The sequence below is a fragment of the Molothrus ater genome, chromosome 12 (assembly GCF_012460135.2).
Source record: "Molothrus ater isolate BHLD 08-10-18 breed brown headed cowbird chromosome 12, BPBGC_Mater_1.1, whole genome shotgun sequence".
Classification (NCBI taxonomy): domain Eukaryota; kingdom Metazoa; phylum Chordata; class Aves; order Passeriformes; family Icteridae; genus Molothrus; species Molothrus ater.
The window spans coordinates 15,013,580-15,033,938 of NC_050489.2; the positions used below are offsets into that span (position 1 = coordinate 15,013,580).

The following is a 20,359-nucleotide window of genomic DNA, read 5'->3' on the forward strand; positions in this document are numbered from 1 at the left end:
TCAGTTTTGGATGGTTATGTCCTGTGCAGTTGCCTCAGGCAGCATGGGAGTGGAGGCTGTTACATCCCTAGCTGTGGGAAAAAAAATCAGTTAAAGTGCTAGCAAAGAAGTACAGAGGAAGGAACAGTGTCAGAATGGGCTTGTCTAGTGTAGAGACAAGCAGGATTCAGCCCTTTCCCTGGGGCAGGCCAAGGCCCTCTGCTCTCAATGTCCCAATTGTCCCAATTCTGGAGAACACAAGTGATTCACAACCTCCTGCTCTGCCCCAAACAGGTGCCACCCTACACCTCCAGCATCAGTGTGAATGGGGTCATCATGACCCCAGTCACAGCCTCCACTCCTGAGTGATCCTTCTCGACTGTCATAATCCCCATTCCCTCACAGCCCCACATCATTATGGCCCTGCTGTGGGGACCTTCATTGCACAGGTCTTTCTTATCCTGGAACCACCTGGCAACCTTGATCAGGCCCATCCTATGCCCAGAGGAACCTGCATTCCCGTGCCCCAGAGGGTCCCTTGTCATCTGTGCTTTTGTTCCTGGATACTCCCAAGCACTTTGTCCTCCATGTCCCCACTCTCCAGGATTCCCTACATTCCCTGGCCACCAATGGCTGTGTTCCAGGTATCATTTTTGTGCACAGGTCCCCTCTTGTCCCAGATCCTCCCCAGCACCTTGATTATCACCTTGCCCTGCTCTCAGGGAGACCCAGACCCCTTGTGCCATACCTGGGGCTCCTGAGGGCTCCCGCTGTCCCCTGCTTCTGGGACTCCACGACCACAGGGACCTGTTGGACCTATTGGCCATCACAGTCCCACCCTGGGACCGAAATGGTTCCCTAGAGGGTGATGTGTGCCCTCGGCAGCCTCCATCCCCCGTGCAGCCCCCGGCACCCCCAGCGCTCCGCGAAACCCCCGCAGTCTCCATCTCCCGTTCGCTCCCGCCTCCCTCAGCCCCGTTGTTCTCCCGGTGCCCCCGTTCCCGATCCCGGCCCCGTCCCTCCCCTCCGGCCTCGGCGAGGGGAGGAGGATCCGGCCGGCGGGGCCGTGCCCAGCCCAGCCCCTGCGCCGCCCCGCGCACCTCGCACCGGCACCGGCTCCGGCTCCGGCACCGGCACCGGCACCGGCTCCGGCTCCGGCTCCGGCACCGGCTCCGGCTCCGGCTCCGGCATCGGCTCCGGCTCCGCTCGCCCCCCGCGCCGGGGCCGCCGCCGCCGCTCGCCGCCCGCCCCGCCCGCCCCGGCATGAAGGTGCTCCGGCACAAGATCGAGCTCCTGACAGGTACGGCCCGGCCGCGGTGCCGGAGCGGGGCTGTGAAACCCGGAGGGGCGGTGGGGCCGGGGGCGGCGAGAGCCTTCAGCCCCTGAGCCCCCCCCGAGGAGATGGAGCTGCCCCCACAGCCTCACCCTGGCTTTGCTCCCTGGGTGTGGGTGCCGGGCTCGGGTCCTTCCCGGGCTCCGGGAGGCGATGCCTTGCTGCAGCGGGGAGAGCCAGCCCGGGGGTGCTGGGGAACGGGGAACGGAGGCGGCAGCTCCAGGCAAGGAGGGCGGCCAGCAGACAGCCGGGGGATTGCCGGAGCATCCCTGCGGTGCCTCCCGGCTCCTCAGCCAGCCTCCCCCGGGAGTCTCCCCGCTGCCCCGACAATGCGCTGGGCTGGGAAAGGAGGCTGCTCTTAGCAACAGCGAGACAGCCTGAGCCCCTCCAAAGCCCCCGGCTGCCACCGCCACCCCCGGACCCTGCGCTGCTCAGCCCTCATCAGTGGCACCGTGTCCCCCGGCCTGGCGGCTCCCGTGGTGTGGCTGCTCGGTCCTGCACCCTCAGCTGGACCGCACTGTGGGGCTGGTTTGTGGGGGCTGCTGGGGTCCTGTGTCCCCTATGGGTTCAGAGACAGCCGTGGCTGTTCCTCCTGCACCGGTGGAGCAGGATGTGGCCAGGCTGTGTCACACTGGGGTTTTCCTTCACCCCATCGTGCTCCCCCATCCCTCCTGCTCGGGGGGCAATGCTATGGGCACACGGCCGTGGCTCGGTCGGAGCTGCAAGTTCCCTTCCTCCCTCTCCCAGCCTCACTGAAGGCTGCCTTGGCTTCACTGCCTGGCAGGAGCCAGCCCTCACTTCTCCTGATTTGTCTGACTGTTTGTTGCTGCTCAGTCAGCCCGAGGTGTCGGTGCCAACATCCTGTGGGCACCACATCCGTGCCAGGGCAGCACGCAGGTACTCAGTGTGGGGACTCCTGTGACACAGAGGCAACATCTGGGGAATCCCTGCCCTGTGACCAAACACACTCACAAGTGTGAAATGGAGCTCACAGCCTTGTTGTGATCATGATAATATAATAATAATAATAATAATAATAATAATAATAATAGTAATTGTGCTACAAGCTGGTTCTCCTCCAGTTAGCCAGCAGTGGGCTGCAGATCCCCGGGGAAGGGAAGCCAATGTGGCTGCTCCTGTCCCATCTATGTACACAGTGCCAGGGCCCTGGTGGGGCAGAGCACTAGTCCCAGACAGAGCACTTATGTCCTGCTGGGTTTGGAACTGATTGGGAATTAGGGAAGAGACGTGTCCTGGCTGTGCCAAGGAAACTGTGGCACCACACTGGGAAGGCAGAGTGGGAGCAGAGATGGGTGTGTTTGGGGGGGTACCCTGGGAATGGGTGCTCGTTGGAGAGCACTGGGGTGAGCTGCAAGGAAAGGGGCTCATTGCTGGGCATGTTACCCTGGCAGAAGATGGGAGCCAAGTCTGAGTTTTGGCTAGGAGACCTGGAGCTGTGGCTTCCTCACCAGCCCTCCGCAGCGATGGTGGCTCAGTGGGGCTGGGTGAGACTGCCACAGCCCCACAGCTATGCTGCTGAGGAGGGATGAGGGCTCCTGTGGGGTGCCATGGGATGCAGAGCACGCAGGACAGGTGGCAGCATGGTGTGACCCTGCTTACTGATCCCTGACTTACTGATCCCTTCTCTGTTCCCACATTCAGCACCACTTTGGGAGACTGTCCACCCCGTGCAGGGGCAGGGCTCTGCCACGTCCCCCCTGAGCCAGCTTTGCCCCCACCACTCAAACAAGGTCACGGGGCCTTTCCTCATGGCTCAGCCATCCTCCCTCCCTCCCATATTAGCTGCAGGCTGTAATTAATAAAGGCATTCACCATACACTAAGTGCTGTTCCCAGCCACCCTGGGGCCGTGGCCACACGGTGGGTTGGTGTGCTCAGCGTGGGACTCTCCTGCTCTCCTCCAGACCCAGCTATTGGTGAGGCTGATTTTTCTCCTGTTTTTCCCCCTGGGGTTGTGGGGTTGCTCTGTTGGTGGCTCTGCAGGCTGTGCTGGTGGGCTGTGGGCCAGGGCTGTCTCTGTGCACAGAGCCATCTCCCCAGCAGCACAGCCCAGCCTGGAGCAGTGTGCCCCTCACTTGTGCCCCTCCTTGGGGCTGAGGGCACCTCTCAACATCCCCCAGCCTGGTGGGACCCTCTGGGCAGGGGGTGATGAGGAGACTCCTGGTGCTGGGTGCCCTGGGAATCTCGAGAGGCTTTGCAGTGGTGTTTCTCCCTCCAAACAGTTCTGGATTGTTGGATGGCTCCCAAGGAGCAAGGCAAAGCGCCGTGTCTGCAGGGAGCAGGCAGGTGGCACAGCCTGCTTGAGTTTTGAATGGAAAACCCAGTTGGAGGAGCAAAACCCGACTTTGGAGGGCAGTTTATGACCAGCTCCTGTATTCCTGGTGGCTTTGCAATATTTGTGGCATTTCTTGGCCGACCCACATTGTCAGCCTGGGCTCACCTGGGTTTGGAGGTGGACAAAGTGTGAAGCAGGCTCAGCTGAGGCTGTGTGGATGGAGTGGGTCTGTGTCTGCTGTGGTGCTCGTACAACCCAGACCATCCCTGTTATGTCCAGGGAGATTGCACAGGGGGGAGACAGCTGGGAGGGTGTGGGATCTGTTCTGGCTCATTTGGAGAAGCAATAGCTTTTCTGAAGGCTTGGTCTTGTGGAAGGGATAAAAACAGAGGCTGCAAAGGCAATGCCTGAGGTCTGAGTGCAGATAATCCCCTGGCACTGGGATTTGCCAGGTACCCATCCCATTCAAACACAGGGGAGCCTGGACTGCTCCCTGTGTCCCCATGTCTTTCACCTTCTGTGTGCAGGCAGCTGCTGATCTCCTTGCTCTCTTGTGCTCTCTGAGCTGAGCTTGTGCCTGGGGGTGTTTTTGGAGATGCCAGTGTTGGTTGAGGTCAGCAGCACCCCAGTCTCACACCGCTGCTGAGCAGTGGCTCCATGGAGAGGTCTGTCCCTCCAAGTCGTGGGGCTGAGGTACCAATGGGCCAGCACCTGACTCACAGGCAAGGAGAAGACTTTGGGAGCAAAGGCTTCACATTTGGATTTCTTCCATCATTGCTGTACAAACTTCAGGCTGTCTCACTGTTCTCTTTCTGCTTGGAACATCCCTCTGCCTCCTGGCATCGCTGAGAAACATCACCCCTCATTCTGCCTGCGCAGGGAGATCTGCCTCTGTCCCATCCATACCTATCTGCAGCCTAAAACTGGCTAAAAATTTGGATTTTCTATCTTTGACCTATGCTGAAAACTGGATGAAAATTTGGATGTTCTTGCTCTGGGTTGGGTGCTTACTGAGGTGACCAGCATGGACAGATGAGGCTGGCCCCTCAGTTTGGCCAAGATCACGCCCTGGAGATAGGTTTGTCCTTAACTGGGAGAACTGGAGCTGGTAGGAGCTGGGAGCTGAGCCCATCCAGGCACTGTCTGCTCTGTGCAGAGGGGCTCACTGCAGCCCCTGGACAAGCTGAAGCACCAAGTGCCCATAGTAGATGTGTGCAGTGAAGCTGATTTGGGTCCCATCCCTATGGGAGGGAGCCCCATGAAGCTCTGGAGGGCTGGGGCAAAGAGAACCAAGGAAAGGACCTGGCCTGACCTGTGCCTTGCCCTGGCAGGGCTGCTGCTGCAGGAGATGACCATGGCAGGGCTGCACGAGCTGCGCTTCACCGAGGAGAAGCCGCTGCTGCGGGGACAGGACGCCGAGCTGGTGAGTATGGGGACCACACTGGCTCTGGCTCCTGCACATGGGGCACCGGGACAGGGGAGCCTGGGAGGGCTGGAGGGTGGTGTGCTGGTGCTGGGGTGGTATTCTGTGTGTGTGTGTGTGTGTGCTGGTTTTGGGTGCGCATTGGTGCTCCTCAGTGTGTGAGAGCTCACGGTGGTGAGCCCCCATGGCTGAGCACAGGTGTGGTCTGCAGGGGTGATGGATGTGTGTGCACGGGTTGCACATCATGCTACATTACACTCAGGTAACACATGCACGTGTGTGCAGCTGTTGTGGAAGGGTGTGTGTGCACACATGTGGGCACTGTGCCCCCTGCAGCCCCGGGGAGTGGCGCCTGTGGTGTCAGGGGGCTTTGTGAGCTGGGTGGGAGGGCGCTGCCGGAGTGAGGGGTGTCTCTGTCCCTAACGGCTCCTTCTCATCCCAGGAGAACTCGGATGTCTTCCTCTCCACTGTGGACACAGACTGGAAGGTAGGAGCAGCCATGGGAGGTGCTGCCCACCCTCGGGTTTCGCATGGAACAGCAGCCTGTGCCTGGGGAAGGCTGGGGGAGGGCACTGAGTGGACTCAGGGGTGTTGCTGTCCCTTTTTTCATGGGATGCAGTGCCTGGTCAGTGTCTGTGCATGAGGCTGCACATCCATCGTGGTCCTTGTCAGAAGGGGACAGGGGGATGCTGCCAGGCACCTCTGTGCTGGTGCTCAGATGTGGCTGGTGGGCACTTGGCCATGGGCTGGGGACAAAACCTTTAAAACAGGCAATTTCTTCTCAGGAAGGCCGAGCTGCTTTTCCAGCCCCTCTACCATTGCCATGGCAATGGTTTCCCAGGCAATGCCAGCTCCCTGCTTACATAAGGGTGTTTGAAAGCCTCTTTCTCTTTTGGAGGGCTGGGGCATTGCCCCCTATACCACCCACCTCTCTTGGAGAGCAGGGCCCCTTTGCTCCCTCGGCTGGCACCTGCCCATCTTGTACCTCCATTTCTGCTCTCCAGAGGAGCCCCATGATACAGCTCCAGCACTCATGGGAGCTCAGCTTGTGCCTGGCTCCCACGTTGGTCTGCCCTGCATCCCTCCCACACCCCTGCCAAGGCCCATCCTGCACCAGGCTCCCTGGGGAGGGAGGGTACTGGGTAGTGCTGCCTGTCCCCCTCCCAAAGCGTTCCCTTGCCAGGGGACACCAGTGATTGTCACAACTTCAGGCTGTGTGCTGCCACTTTGCCAGCAGCGGGACCATGGGGAGACTGGGACTGGGTGGTGATGGCTGAACAGCACTGAAACAACATCACCTGTAAGGAAAAAATAAATGTGGAATTCATTCATCCCAGGAAAAGGGCAGGGGAGCACAGGTCCCTGTTTTAGCAGGCCCAGAATTTTGGGGCTGGCCCACTCCCATGCAGGTGAGAGGGGGCAGTTGGTAAGGGAGTAAGGCCTTTGGCAGGGTGCTGGGTGCTGCCTGCTGTGGTTCACAGAGTGGGACATACCTGATGGCCCTCTCAAAAGCCACAAAATAATTAAAATGGTGCCTTCCCCAGCAGCTCCAAAGCTGGTGAGGTGCTGGGGCTGGGAGCAGCAGGGCTGGGCTGCTCCTTTCTCTGCTTGCTCAGGGCTTCTGTTGGCCACTGGAGGGGACACCAAACCTCCTGGTGTCACCAGAGAGAGAGAGAGAAGGGAGAGGGAGGTGAGGAGGGAGGGAGGTGGCAGTGCCAGGCTGCCCAGAGCTCTCAGTAGCACCAGAGGCACCAGTGTGGCTTTGGCTCAGCTGTGCTGGGGCAGGGCTTGGTTGGCACACAGGGGATATTAAAGAGCAGTGTCCCTCCCAGGACAATCGTTGTGTATTTCAGGGTTGGCCCGTGGTGGCACTGAACTGTGTCCCTGGTGGTGCCCAAGTGGAGCAGTTCTGGACAGCAAATGCCACAGGGATGCACCTCAGGACCTAGAAAAGGAATTGGGCAACAACCAAGGCAGCTTTTCCCAAGCCAGCCAGACCCTTTGACCTCTTGGTTTCCCTCCAAGAGCCTCCAGGCAGGGATTGACTGAGTTTCCTGGGCTATGCCAGGGCAACCACCTCCTTTTCTCCACTCTGATATTTGTGTGTTGGTGCAGTGCAAAGGCTGGGGGCTGACTGCCATTCCTTGGGGAGATCTTACCCAATTTTCTAGGCTCACCTCCTTGGGATAATCCAATCCAGCCCCCAGTTTAACTCTTCACTGTCTGTTTGCTCCTCCCTAGAGCCAGTTGTTGATGGGATGCTCAGGGTGGCTGGGGCAGTGGGGGGCCTGGAGAGCCCCCACTTGTGCCACCAGCCAAAGTAAAGCCCTTGAGACAGAAGCCAAGGTGCAGGAGAGCTGGGGGAAGGTGCCCTGGGAACCAGGTGCCCTGGATCCTGCAGGAGGCCTGGGCCACCTGCCTGGCAAGTGGGCTAGTAGCCAAGGCAGTGGTGATCCCATTTGATGCTGCTCCAGCAAAGTCAGCCTTGCTCAGCCCTCCCATCTCCCTGAAGCCCTTTTGCATTCACCTTGGCTCTTCTACCCCTTCTGTCTTCTGTTAACCACTTTCTGTCTTTTTTCGTCCCTCTGCATCTCTTGTTTTTTTTTTTCTTCCGGGGACTGTGGCTGTCATGGTCTTTGGCTCTACAGGCAGCAGGGCTGGGGAAACAAAAAATGGCACCTGGAGTGCCAGGAACTACCTGGGAGCTGGGCTTCCCCATCATACTCAGTCCTTCATTTGCAGAGGTGCCTCTTTCCAGGTCTAGGTCTGAGCTCCCCACGGGAGCAGAGCAGTCAGAGTGAAGCCTGGTGGAGGCAGTGGGAATGTCATCCCTCTGCCTGCCTGTCCTTTCTCCCACAGCCAGACTTTCTGCCTGTGCAGCCCTGGCTTGTTTGTAGCACATGGCTTTCAGTGGGTTCCTGAAAGGCAGTGAAAGGACTGTGGGACTCCTTCTCCATCCACGATTGCCCAGATTTGTGCTGGTCATGCCAAGCTGGGCAGTGGTGCTGGGCTGGGCAGGGGCAGGCAGGGTACAGGGGAAGGGCACCCACAGACTGCTGGGGGGTTTTGGGGCAGTGGTGGTGAGAAGCCTCGTTGGGATCAGGGAAGAAATCTTCTGCTGCACACATGTGCACATGGGAATACTCACACCTGTGTGCATGCACACAGCATGTGTCAGTCCAGGGACATGATCCAACCCTTTGGAGCTGCTGGATTGTCCCTCCTCCTGCTTTATTTGCCTGCCACTGGCAGTGCCCAGGTCAGGGAGAAACCCTGCACATCCCCAGGTCAGGGAGAAACCCTGCACATCCCCTGCCTGCCATCATCCCGCAGCAGGTGGGACGAGTGTGCTGCTGGGTGAGGTGACACAGGTGTGGACATGTGTGTGCCCCTCTGTGCACACCTGTCCAAGGCTCTGCAGGTGTGCAGCTCGCTGTGCATCCACCAGCACTAGTGATGGCCATGGCATCCATGCTGAGCACACAGGAGGAGGATGCAGCAGGTGTGCTCCTGGTGTGCACGACATGCACAGCAACAGGTACTGACACACACAGGGCCTGGCCTGGGGGCTGTGCCTCAAGCATTCTGTGGGGTGCACGTGCTTTGGTGTGGGTAATGGTATTAACTTTCCCAGTTTTCCCCCTGGCAGGCAGGGTTTTGCCTGGCCCATGTGTGTCTGTGTTGGTACGTGTTCCTGTGCATGCACACACGTGGTCACGTGCACGTGGCACAGCACGCCTGCCACATCCCTCTCCTGTTTTTAGTGTGTGCCCGTGTCCATCTGTGGCTGTGTGTGTGCTGCCCTGCCTGGGCACGGCTGCAGGGCCCTGGCCATGGCTGCGGGCTCGGCTGTGGCTCTGTGTGGCTGCATTCAGGTGTGTGCAGTGGGCTCTGTGTGGCTGCATTCAGGTGTGTGCATTTGCTCTGTGTGGCTGCATTCAGGTGTGTGCAGTGGGCTCTGTGTGGCTGCACTCAGGTGTGTGCATTTGCTCTGTGTGGCTGCATTCAGGTGTGTGCAGTGGACTCTGTGTGGCTGCACTCAGGTGTGTGCATTTGCTCTGTGTGGCTGCATTCAGGTGTGTGCAGTGGGCTCTGTGTGGCTGCATTCAGGTGTGTGCATTTGCTCTGTGTGGCTGCATTCAGGTGTGTGCATTTGCTCTGTGTGGCTGCACTCAGGTGTGTGCATTTGCTCTGTGTGGCTGCATTCAGGTGTGTGCAGTGGGCTCTGTGTGGCTGCACTCAGGTGTGTGCATTTGCTCTGTGTGGCTGCATTCAGGTGTGTGCAGTGGGCTCTGTGTGGCTGCATTCAGGTGTGTGCATTTGCTCTGTGTGGCTGCATTCAGGTGTGTGCAGGGGCACAGCGGGCGCTGCCCTGGCCGTGCCGGGGCTGCTCCGCGGGATGCCAGTCCAGACACCCCGCCTGCCTCCGTCTGCCCAAAGAGGGAAGATGGAGAAGGTACCGCACGGTGCCAGGCGTTTTTTCTTCATAAACAAGGGTATTTGGGGCCAATTGGAGCATGAATAATTCCCGCGGCAGCCAATGGCTGAGTGCTGGCTCCATCGCGGCGCTCGCCCGCAATGGAGGCCAAGCCTGCCGAGGGGGAAGGGCGAGGGAGGGCTCAGCGCAGGGCTGGGGCTCCGCTATAAATCCAGCAGAGGGGCTGAACCGGCGCAGAGCTCCGCTTGGCCCCGGCCGCTGCGTTACTGTGCCCCACACCCGCACCTCCAGCTTGGCCCACGCCGCCTGAGCATCCTCGTCCGCCCAGCTCCTCACCATGCCGGAGTGCTGGGATGGGGTAGGTACCGCCGTTCCCCTGCTCGCTGCCCTCCCTCTCTCCCTCCCTCCCTCCCCAGGTATTTTGCCCCAGCGTCTCTCCTGCTTGCCCAGGCTGGGCCTTTGCAGCCGGCAGTGCTCGGCGTGGCTCAGGCTGGCACTGGGGCAGGGAGAACCCGCGGCTGGGGAGCCCTTCCTTCCCCCAGCCCTGCTGCCGCATCCCTGATGTGCTGCAGGTTTTGGGGACGCGTTGTCCTTGAGCGTGTCCTCCCCGAGGCCGGCAGAGATGCTGTGCCCAGAGATGATGTGTTCCGTGCTGGGGCTGTCTGCTGACAGGGGCACACTGCCCCTTGCCCACCCCCTGAGCTGCAGAGGGACAGGGTCTCTGGCTGTTTTGAAACAAGCCCTCAGTTGCTTTCTGGCCTCTGCGGTGATGGCAACACCCGATGGCAACAGGCTGGTGCAGAGGGGGTGAGTGAGGAGGGAGCACTGCAGCGGTGAGCAGGTAGCCTGGACACGGGTGGGCTCTGTCAGACACCTATGGGTGCTGAGACCCCCATGCCCCTCCTCGCTGGGGCTGTGGGTTGTCTGTGCCCCTCTCTCCTTGCTTGGGTTGTCTGTGCTCCTCTCTCCTTGCTGTGGGTTGTCTGTGCCCCTCTCTTCTTGCTGGGGTTGTTTGTTCCCCTCTCTCCTTGCTGCGTGCATCCCCTGCATGCCGAGGCTCTTCCCCCAGCGAGCATCCCTGCGGCAAAGGGCAGGGCTGTGGTAGCCAGCGGTGCTGCAGAGGCTGCACCACGGGCAGGATGTGCCTGGCTTGGTGGAGGGTGGGGGGCAGGAGGGAGCAGTGCTGAGGCTGGATCTGCTACCGTGGGCAGGTGATTTTGGGGTAGGATTGAAAGCTGAGCTGTTGGGCATGTGATGGGGACCATGGGGATGGTGCTGGCAAGGAGGCAGCCCTTGCACAGAACCAGACCACATGGATGTCTCCTGCTCTGTGACCTTGGGCCAGGCCCTTGCTCTGCCTCAGTGTCCCAATGTGTTGTTGCAGAGGGATGTCACTGCTCATGGACTGATGCAGCTGCAGGGGGTGGAGGGACAGCTGTGGATGAGGGATGGGGTCAGGGTGCCCTTGGGTGAGAAGAGATGTCTCCACAGAGCCCTGGATCTGCTTTTGGCCACCGTGTTCCCCCAGGGACAGCAGGTCTCAGTGAGGGGAGGCACTGCAGTGAGGAGACCCTGTCCCCAGGCTGTTCCTCCCACCCAGGCCCGTGTCCTTCAGAGTCCTTGGTGGCGTGTAACCCGCGTGAGCATCCACGTACCTGCTCCCCTCCCACCAGCCCAGCCATGGGGCTGCCAGTGCCAGCAGTGAGGACTGTGATACTTGGGCACCCTGCCACCATCCCCTGCCCTGCCCTGCTCAGCACATGCTGCTCCTGCACCCAGCAGATCCCAGCCTTGAGGTCGCTGCTGCTGGACTGGCTGGCGGGCATCTGGAGGGGACCTCTGGTCCCTTGTCCTTGGGGAGCACCTGGGCTCAGTTTCCTGTGCTGGCTAGCAGCAAGGGCCAGGATGTGGAAGGAAAGGAGCCCTCCTAGACAGGAAAACTGAGGCACAGGGTAGTTTTTGTCTCTGGGTGGGGGCACTGCCATTTCAGGTTTTAAAGTTACTTTAGCTGTAATTTTGGGATCAGTTGCAGCATTTCCTGGAGTGCTGTCCAGGGTCTGACCTCTGCCTGTTTGTCCCAGATACATCAAATCTGTGCCCAACTGGGCCATGCTGTGAACCCCTACCATGTTGCCAAAATTTTCTCAGTCTCAAGCCCTTGAAGATCTCCTCTTCTGTGCTGTGGTCCTATCCTGTTATCCTTCTCTCTCAAGCTGTCTTGGATCCATCCCTTGATACCATCCTGCGATCCCATCCCATGATACACGTGTCCAATCCTACATCCTATGATCCCTTCCCTTCCCTTCCCTCATGATTTGTCCTGCTTTCTACCCTCTCTGGGATGCCCAGAGCTGTTTATTTTTTCCTGGGACAGCTGCTCCTCTTTCCCGTGTCTTCCCACGGGATCCAGCCATTTGGGGAAGCAGCAGGGAAGGGTGTGATGGCAGGAGAGGATGAAAGAATGCCTCAGGGCAGGTGGGCATCACCCCATCTCTCCTCTTCCCCAGGAACACGACATTGAGACCCCCTACGGGCTGCTGCACGTGGTGATCCGGGGCTCTCCCAAGGGGAACCGCCCGGCCATCCTGACCTACCACGATGTGGGCCTCAACCGTGAGTGCTGCTCCCAGCTGGGGCTGCAGGGCAGGCGGGGCTGAGCCCCAGGGGGTGCCAGGACATCACCCCTGGCTCAGCTCCTTTGTCCCCACCCATGGCTGCACGGGGTTTTTGAAAGCACCAGGGGCGTTTGGATGCTCAGCTGGACACAAAGCCCAGGCCAGGCACAGCCAGGAGTGCTTGGCCACCCCAGTGCTGGCTGCCTGCCTGCCCACAGCACAGCAGGCAGGGATGGGACATGGGGGATGCTGCCCACAGCAGGCAGGGATGGGACATGGGGGATGCTGGGCTGGTCCTCGCTGCTGCTGCCAGCCCATTGGTATTCAGAGCATGGACCCAGCTGGCAGCAGGGCAGAGTGGGGGACAAGAGAGACTGGGAATAGCAGGGAAGGAGGGACCCTGAGCTGGGGCTCTGATGTGGAGATGCTGCCCTTTCTGTCAGCCTGCAGCCCTAGACCTGCACCCAGAGCCCTTTCCTGGCTGTGCTCTCCAGCTGAGCCAGGATGCCCAATTCCCTGCGAGTGGGGAGAAGCATCTCCCGCTCTGCTGGCGGCTGAGGCTGAGTCACTGACATGCCACATGAGCTGTGTCACCATTGCAGCAGCTCTGGCTGCTCAGGTACACGTCACGCTGGCTGCAAGGGGCCTCACAACCTGCCTCACCCCACGTGTTCGGAGTCATCTCCCAGCACTGATGCCATGGGACAGGACCCCTCCAAGCCCTGGCAGTATCTGGATCCCACTGCAGTGCTGGGGTTTTGTCCACAGCTGGAGATGTTTCTCTGACTATTTCCAAGTAGGGAGATTTGCAGCTGTTCCTCAAATCCTGTGTTTGCTTGAGCCCTTTCTAGGGATTTTGGACAGGGCTAATACCCCAGGCTGCTAATCCTGCTGCCCACTGGGTGGTCTTGCAGTCCTGGGCTCTGCATCCCTCGGTCCCATCCTTCTGAGAATGAGGCCATCCCAAACTCCTCATTCTCGCTGTGTCTGCCCATCCCCATGCCTCCTGACACCTGTAAGGATGCAGCCCTTGCTAACAGTAGCTGTGATCTCTGCTGGGAGGACAAGGAGCCTGGAGGGAAGGGGATGGGATGGTTTTGGTGGCATGTTACCTCCTTGTTGAAGGGCAGTGGGAGGGTGGGCAGCTGCTGTCCATGCTCCCCTGGCCCACCAGGCTCCAGTGTTGGGGTGTTTAGTCTCTGATACCCACCTGCCCTTTACAGACAAGCTTTGTTTCAACACCTTCTTCAACTACGAGGACATGCAGGAGATCACGAAGCACTTTGTGGTGTGCCACGTGGATGCACCAGGACAGCAGGCAGGAGCCTCACAGTTCCCTCAGGGGTAGGTGCCAGCTGCAGGGGCTCGCTGTGCCTGCTGGGGTGTCACCTCCCTGCCCCTTGGGTTGTTGCTGCCTGGCAGTTGTGCCCTGTCTGTGAGTCTTTCCAAACTGTGCCAAAGCCTGTGGCAGACAACTGGCCCAGGGTGGGTGGTTTGCAGGTGGGTGGCATTTCCCTGCCCATTTCAGGCAGCCCAGCTGCCCTGTCCCAGACGCTGTGCTCTGAACAGGTTCCATAACCACCATCCTGTGCCTCCCTGTGCCACAGGTACCAGTATCCATCCATGGACCAGCTGGCTGCCATGTTACCCAGCGTGGTGCAGCATTTTGGGTGAGTCAGCCTCTCTTCCACAGCTGCTGGCTGAAGGTCCTGGCAGGGAGATGGACAGAAGACAAGGATTTGGGGCTGGGGGAGTTGTCCCTGTAAGCTGGCACCCTGCAAGTCTTCTTGCTGTGGGTGGAGGGGTGTCCCAGGGAATGTGTTGGAGCCTGCTGTCCCTCATACGGACCTCTCCATGTTTCCAGGTTCAAGTATGTGATCGGGATCGGTGTTGGGGCAGGAGCCTACGTGCTGGCCAAGTTTGCGGTGAGCCTGGGGCTGGGATGGGCTGGCCTTGAGTTATTTGTACCTGCTGTCAGTCCAGGGCATGGGGGAGAGCAGGAGCTGATACCTTCAGGCAGTCTCTGTTGCTGCAGAGGCTCCTGGGGGGTTGGGGCACCCAGGACGGCAGTGCCAAGGCCACAGTGGCTGGGCAGTCTTGCCACAGGTCTCCTGTTGCTCCCAGGATGGGGTCACATCAGCTCCGTGCAGTGCCTGTGCAATGCTCTGGTGGGGGGCTGCTCAGGGCACATCTCCCCTCCCCTCTGAGCCTCTCCCCTCTTGCTCTCTGCAGCTCATCTTCCCTGACCTGGTTGAAGGGCTGGTCCTGATGAACATCGACCCTAACGGCAAAGGCTGGATTGACTGGGCAGCTGCCAAGGTGGGCAGGCCCTGACCCCTCCTCCCAGTCCTGGCAGCTTCCTGGGGCAGGAGGCAGCCACGGCAGTGCAGTAACTCCCTGTGCTCCCTCTGCAGCTCTCCGGCCTCACCAGCACGCTGCCAGACATTGTCCTGTCCCACCTGTTCAGCCAGGTAAGGGCTGTGCACCCTCCAGGCCCCTGCCACCAGCCCCCGGCCCAGCATCCCAGCTGGGTCACCTGGGCTGTGCCCTGCCAGTGCCACAGTGCCACTGGGCCTGTCCCATCTACAGGGCTGGGCTCAGTCAAGGGCTGCCTGGTTTGAGGCTTAACCTTGAGGAGTTTGAGACCCGTGCCCATGTCCTGCCTGGCTGTGCTGCCTGCAGCACCACTGTGCCCAGCTGCACTGCCCAGCATCCCTCTTGTCTGTGCTGGCTGGCAGGACTGGGGGAGCAGGGTGTGTCCCCAGCACCTGTCCTGACCTCCATCCCCTGCTGGCACAGGAGGAGCTGATGAACAATACGGAGCTGGTGCAGAGTTACCGGCAGCAGATTGGCAGTGTGGTGAACCAGTTCAACCTCCAGCTCTTCCTCAACATGTACAATGGGTGAGTGCTCCAGGCAGCCCTGCTGCTGCGCTGTGTCCCTGTCTGTGCTAGGGTGAGGGGCTGCAGTGCTGGTGGGTGGCTCTGAGGTCACTGTGAGAACCCAGACCCCTGTTGGGTGCTGTCATCACCCTCCAGTGCATGCAGGCAGCAGTGCAAAGCTGTCTGCCCCTGCTGGCTGGGGATGTGGGAGTGGTCGTACCTGAAACAAAGCCTTGCCATGTCCCAGAGCCCACCACCATGGGTACACATTCCCATGTCTCCTCCTGCACTGGGTGCTGGCACAGGCCTGGGAGAGGGGGCAAAGATGCTGTGCCATGCATGCAGGGGCTTGGGAGCCCTGCCACTCTGCTAGGTGCTGCATCCTGGGGCACAGGCTCTGCTTGGGCTGTGGCAGAGGTGGCCATGGCATCCTCCATGCACAGGATGCTGGGACAGCAGGGCTGGGTGTAGCTTCTCAGGCAGTGGCCCGATTCTTGTGCTGTGGCATCAGTGGTGGCACCCGCCCATGAGCTCACACTGGCCTTTCTCCCCCATCAGCCGCAGGGATCTGGACATCAACCGGCCTGGGACTGTGCCCAATGCCAAGACACTGCGGTAAGAGTCACACCAGCAAGTCATGGAGGGGTCCCTGGGCAGGGGAATTCACTCAGACCAAACCCTGACCAGGCCCCCTTCTCCTGTCACTTGCAGCTGCCCCGTGATGCTGGTGGTCGGAGACAACGCGCCTGCTGAGGAGGGGGTGGTGAGTGCTGCAGGGCGGCAGGCGGGCGATGCCCACGCACGGGCACGCACACGTTCACTGCCTGCTCCTGGGGGTGGGAGCCTGCTGGTGCACAGACCTGCCTGCTCGTGTGGGCACCTGTGCACACACAGCTCTGCCTGCTCACCACACCTGGGAAACTTCCCCTTCTCCATATGCCCAGATGTGCTCACACCGTGCACGCTCGGATGTGTGGGCACATGGGCACTCCCTGCTTGGCCACGTGCACCCACACAGCTGCTGGCACACTTGTGTGCGTGTACACACCCGTGTGACACAGAGTGACTCACCAGTCCCCCTCACCTCTTGTTCCAGTCCCCACTCATTGGAGGAAAGTCCCCTCTGTCCCATGGCAGGGATGGAGGTCCTGCAGGTGCAGGGCTCACCTAGTGCCCTGTCTGCTCCTGGCTGGGATGGGATTTGCTAGCTGGAATGCTGTGGGCCAGTGGACTACTTCTTCTTGGCTCCTGGCTTCCTAGGGTGCTAATATCATCTCTCTTGCCTGCAGGTGGAGTGTAACTCCAAGCTGGATCCCACCAACACCACATTCCTGAAGGTAGGCTGGTGGCAACAGGCAGTAGGGAGGTTCCTGCTGCCTATGAAGTGCCCCATTGACTTCTGCCCCATGGCTGCAGGGTGTCCCCATCTCTCCATTCCAGGTCCATCATGGCCCTTGGAGCTGGGGGTGTATGGGGAGAGCAGGGTGACCCCAGCAGTGGCATCCTGCCAGCGGGTATGGGGGGATCGTGGGCCATACAGGCACCCTCCCAAACTAAGCAGGACCTTCTCTTTGCAGATGGCTGACTCCGGTGGGCTGCCCCAGGTCACACAGGTGAGCCCTCACAATTCCCCCAGTTACCTGGGCATACTGGGCCCTGAGACATGCACTGGTGCTGTCCTTGGCTAGCTGGGGATGGGCTGATGAGGGCATAGGGGTCTCACACTGGGGCTGCCAGAAGCTGCTCAGGGCTGAGAGGGGATCTCAGCCTCAGTGCTGCCTCAGCTCAGCTCACTCTGCTCTCTCCCTACAGCCAGGCAAGCTGACTGAAGCCTTCAAGTACTTCCTGCAAGGCATGGGCTACAGTGAGTGCTGGGGCTGGGTTGGGGCTGGGGTGGGTCTGTGTGTGCCTATGTCTGTGTGCTGACCTGCTGCAGGTCTGTCTGTCCGTGTGTCCACAGGGGGGAGTGGGGTGTACAGGCTCTGTGTGCACAGATGTGTGTACAAGGGCTCTGTGTGTACAAATGTGTGTGTCAGGCTCCCCGTGTTGGTGTGCACATGTGTGTGTGTGTGGGCATGCACGAGCAGGGGCTGTGTGTGTGCAACAAAGACAAGCAGAGCTCATGTGCAGGAGTCTGTGTGTGTGTGCACAGTTTAAGACCATGTGTGTGTACATGTTGACCTATGTGTGCACGGTTGCAAAAGTCCACGTGTGTGGGTGTGTCTGTGTGTCTGTGTGTCCGTGTGTGTGTGCAGTCTGTGTGCACAGGGACAGCTCCGTGTGCAGGCACACGTGGGCTGGGCAGGGGCTCCTGGCCCAGAGGAGTGGCTGACAGGGCTGACACTCTCTCTCTGCCCTCCCTGCCCTTCTCCTGCCCCTGCCAGTCACCCACCTGAAGGATCGGAGGCTGAGTGGAGGCACAGGTACTGCTCAGTGCCCGCTGCTGCATGGTGCCTGCCTGGCCTGTGCCCTCCAGCTGCCTGGGCACCTTTGGGGGCAGCCTGGGTGCAGGACTGGCCCTTCCCTGCCAGATGCCCACTGCCTCGCTTTGCTTTGCCTGAGATGGCACCCTAAGCCAGGGCTGGGGGCTGAGAAATGGCATTCAGAGAACTCCCCCTCCATGCAGGCACAGTCTCGGCAGTGTGCCCACTGTGCCCTCTTCCAGGTGGGCCATCCTGCCTGGGGGATGGTGCCACCTTTCCTGCACTCCCTGGGCAGCCAGGGGAGCTCTGATCCCAGCTCAGTCTTTTCCTGGAGCATGGTAGTCAGGTAGTCACGCCACTGCCTGATGCCCAGAGGTTGCATGCCCAGGAGTGAGTCTGGTGTTCAGCCTGCCCAGAGCAGCCCTGCCCTGCTGTCCCTCACCTGGAGCTGCTCATGTTGTCACAGCACCGCTTGCTGCAAGCTTGTGCCCAGGCTCAGTCGCATCAGGGAGCAGGGCTGGTGGCAATGTTGGCTCAGGTTGTCAGAGGGACCTGAGCAGCCCGGCCGTCTCTCTGTGCCCGTGCAGTGCCATCTGCCAGCATGACCCGCCTGGCACGCTCCCGCACGGCCTCCCTCACCAGCGCCAGCTCCGTGGATGGCACCCGCCCGCGCGCCTGCACCCACTCGGAGAGCACCGAGGCCATGGGGCAGATCAACCACACCATGGAGGTTTCGTGCTGAGGTCCACGCCCGCCGCCGACGTCTCCTTCAGAGCCATCTCCCATCCGTCAGCATCCCGCCAGCACCCACCCGCCCCGTGGACATCCTCCACCAGGGCCCTCGCTTCTTCGGGGTCAATTTGTCTTCTTTGCCGTTGGCCTCACCCCCTTGTCTGGTACAGGAGAAGGAGAGGGGCTTTGTCCAGCAGTCACACATGGTTCTGCATTGGTCCTCACCCTCCCCAGCATTAGCTTGGCCCCGGCTCGGGAGGGTGGGTGGCAGGGGGACAGGGCCAGGATGGGGTAGCAGGGTCAGGGTGGTGAGATGGGGACAGGATGTTGGGATGGGGCAGGATGATGGGATGGGACAGCACGTGGAGAGGACACAGGAGGTAGATTGGTCTCCCAAGTTCAACTGATGGAAAGGAATACAGGAACAGGGAGCAGCGCTTAATGGGAGGTCACTGGTCTGTTCCTAGGGATGCAGTTTTCTTTTCTCCCTGGTGGCCCTCTCTAGGGAGAGCTAGCACAGGATCCCCCAGCACACCCAGGACTTGCTACCCCAGAGCTGGCTGAGCCTCGTGAGAAATCACATCCCAAACTGTCCCTTTGCCCTGGTGATGTATCCTGAGGGCTGCCCTGGGGCAACCGAAGAGAGGTCAGCCCAGAAGCTGTAAGGGCAGAAGGGTGGTATGAGTGTCCCCCTGCCACCGGTGGTGGCACTTCCTTGGTCCCTTGTTGCAAAAAGGACAATTACCATCTGCCACCAGAAATGCACTGGGGATGGGGAATTGGCTGACTTGGCCCCTGCCACACTGTCAGTTCCACTCCCAGCTCTTAGGCTGAGCCTGCCAGGGTCCAGAGGCCACTGTTTTAGGGGATGTCACACAGCAAATCCCACCTCAAGTTTTGCCATAACCTGTGGGTGTCATCACCGAGGAGCCATTAGCAATAAGATCAGACACTCCCCCTGCCGTGCTGGGGAGCCCTCAGCACCCCCTGCCCCTCAGGCTGCCTCACCACAAGGTGCTGACACTGTGGGGTGACCCATGGGCTGTGGGGAGCACTCCATGGTCTGGCTTTGCCCACACGGCTGCCCAGACCCACCGAGGCTCCCCAAACCCACACCCCACCTCCAGCACTTTGCCTGCGCTCTGGGCGGGGCATCTCTTAAGGGCTTGGCTCCCCCCAGGCCGTGGGGCCCCCTCTGGCCACCAGCTCCAGGTGGCTCTTGCCTCTCTCACTCGGCACGGACCCCTGCCATTGCATAACCCCAGTGATGGCCACCAGCCAGCCTCTGCTGCCCGAGCAGCCGTGCCCAGCCCCTCCTGGCACAGGTAAGGATGGCCCTGCCTCTGCTGATGGGTGCTCAGGTCTCTGTAGGTGGTCCATGGGGGACCTGAGCAGGGAACCCACCAGGTGCCACCACCTGGGTGAGCAGAACCAGCCCGCTGGAGCAGGTCCCAGCCAGCCCCACAAAAGCATTCTGCCCTCAGACCCCATCCCTGCTCCCCAGTGAAGGGCACAGAGCTCCTGGGGCTCCCATCGGGTCTATGAGGGCTTTTGGCCCTGAGACCCGTGCCCCACCCAAACCCTCCCCTGGTAAAAGGCCACCCCAAAACACCAGTGTGCCCCTTTGTCCCCCACTTTGTTCTGCTGTGTGCTTCCTTCTTGGTGTGACTCTGAAAGCTACGTAGCTCTTTTTTACGGTAGATACCGCTGCGATCTCTTGTTTTCTCAGCGTGTCCTTCCAGATGATATATATATATAAATACCTATACATAATATATATATAAGGGTTTGCCCAATCCCTGACCTTTTTGGGTTCACTCCTCCTTGCATTCTTGTCCAAGCAGTGCCGTGTGGTTTCCCTGGAGGTGGTGTGGCCGTGCTCGCCTTCAGTTCCTCACCTTGGTTTTGTTGGTTGGTTGGTTTGGTTTTCCCTGGTGGTTTGTTCTTTTGATTTTTGTTGGTTTTCCTTTTTTTCCCAGTCACAGCAGAATTTAACACATTTTCCTGTCTGAGTGCAGCCTGGTTTTGTCACAGCGGCACGGAGGCCGCAGCACTCGTGAGACAGCAATATGTAAACCGGATTTAACTAACCTGTTGCTGTAGAGAGGAGTTACTGTGTTGGAAATAAACCAACTAACTAATAAAGATGTTAAGAACCTGCTGTTCTCTTTACAACATGCTGCAGGGAAATGGGTCTGAGCCCACCTGGGGCCTGCCTGCAGAGACCTGGCAGGCACGG

At 59.9% G+C, this 20,359-nt stretch overlaps 1 protein-coding gene across 4 annotated transcripts; it reads left to right on the top strand.

Annotated features, from left to right (window-relative positions):
• Positions 1–1,141: 1,141 nt before the first annotated feature.
• NDRG4 (NDRG family member 4) lies at positions 1,142–20,281 on the top strand. 4 transcript variants are annotated; one of them, XM_036390128.2, is made up of 17 exons: positions 1,142–1,279; positions 4,939–5,030; positions 5,473–5,517; positions 11,976–12,081; positions 13,307–13,427; positions 13,691–13,753; positions 13,948–14,008; positions 14,316–14,402; positions 14,498–14,554; positions 14,883–14,986; positions 15,524–15,580; positions 15,677–15,728; positions 16,255–16,302; positions 16,543–16,578; positions 16,778–16,829; positions 17,350–17,388; positions 17,976–20,281. In XM_036390128.2, the coding sequence occupies exons 1-17, from the start codon at positions 1,243–1,245 to the stop codon at positions 18,128–18,130; spliced, it is 1,212 nt and encodes a 403-aa protein (XP_036246021.1). In that variant the 5' UTR covers positions 1,142–1,242; the 3' UTR covers positions 18,131–20,281. The 4 variants fall into 4 exon arrangements, with proteins under 4 accessions (XP_036246021.1, XP_036246022.1, XP_036246023.1 ...); XM_036390129.2 differs by lacking the exon at positions 17,350–17,388 and having other exon boundaries at positions 1,145–1,279; XM_036390130.2 differs by lacking the exons at positions 1,142–1,279; positions 4,939–5,030; positions 5,473–5,517 and adding an exon at positions 9,692–9,826.
• The last annotated feature ends 78 nt before the right edge of the window (positions 20,282–20,359 follow it).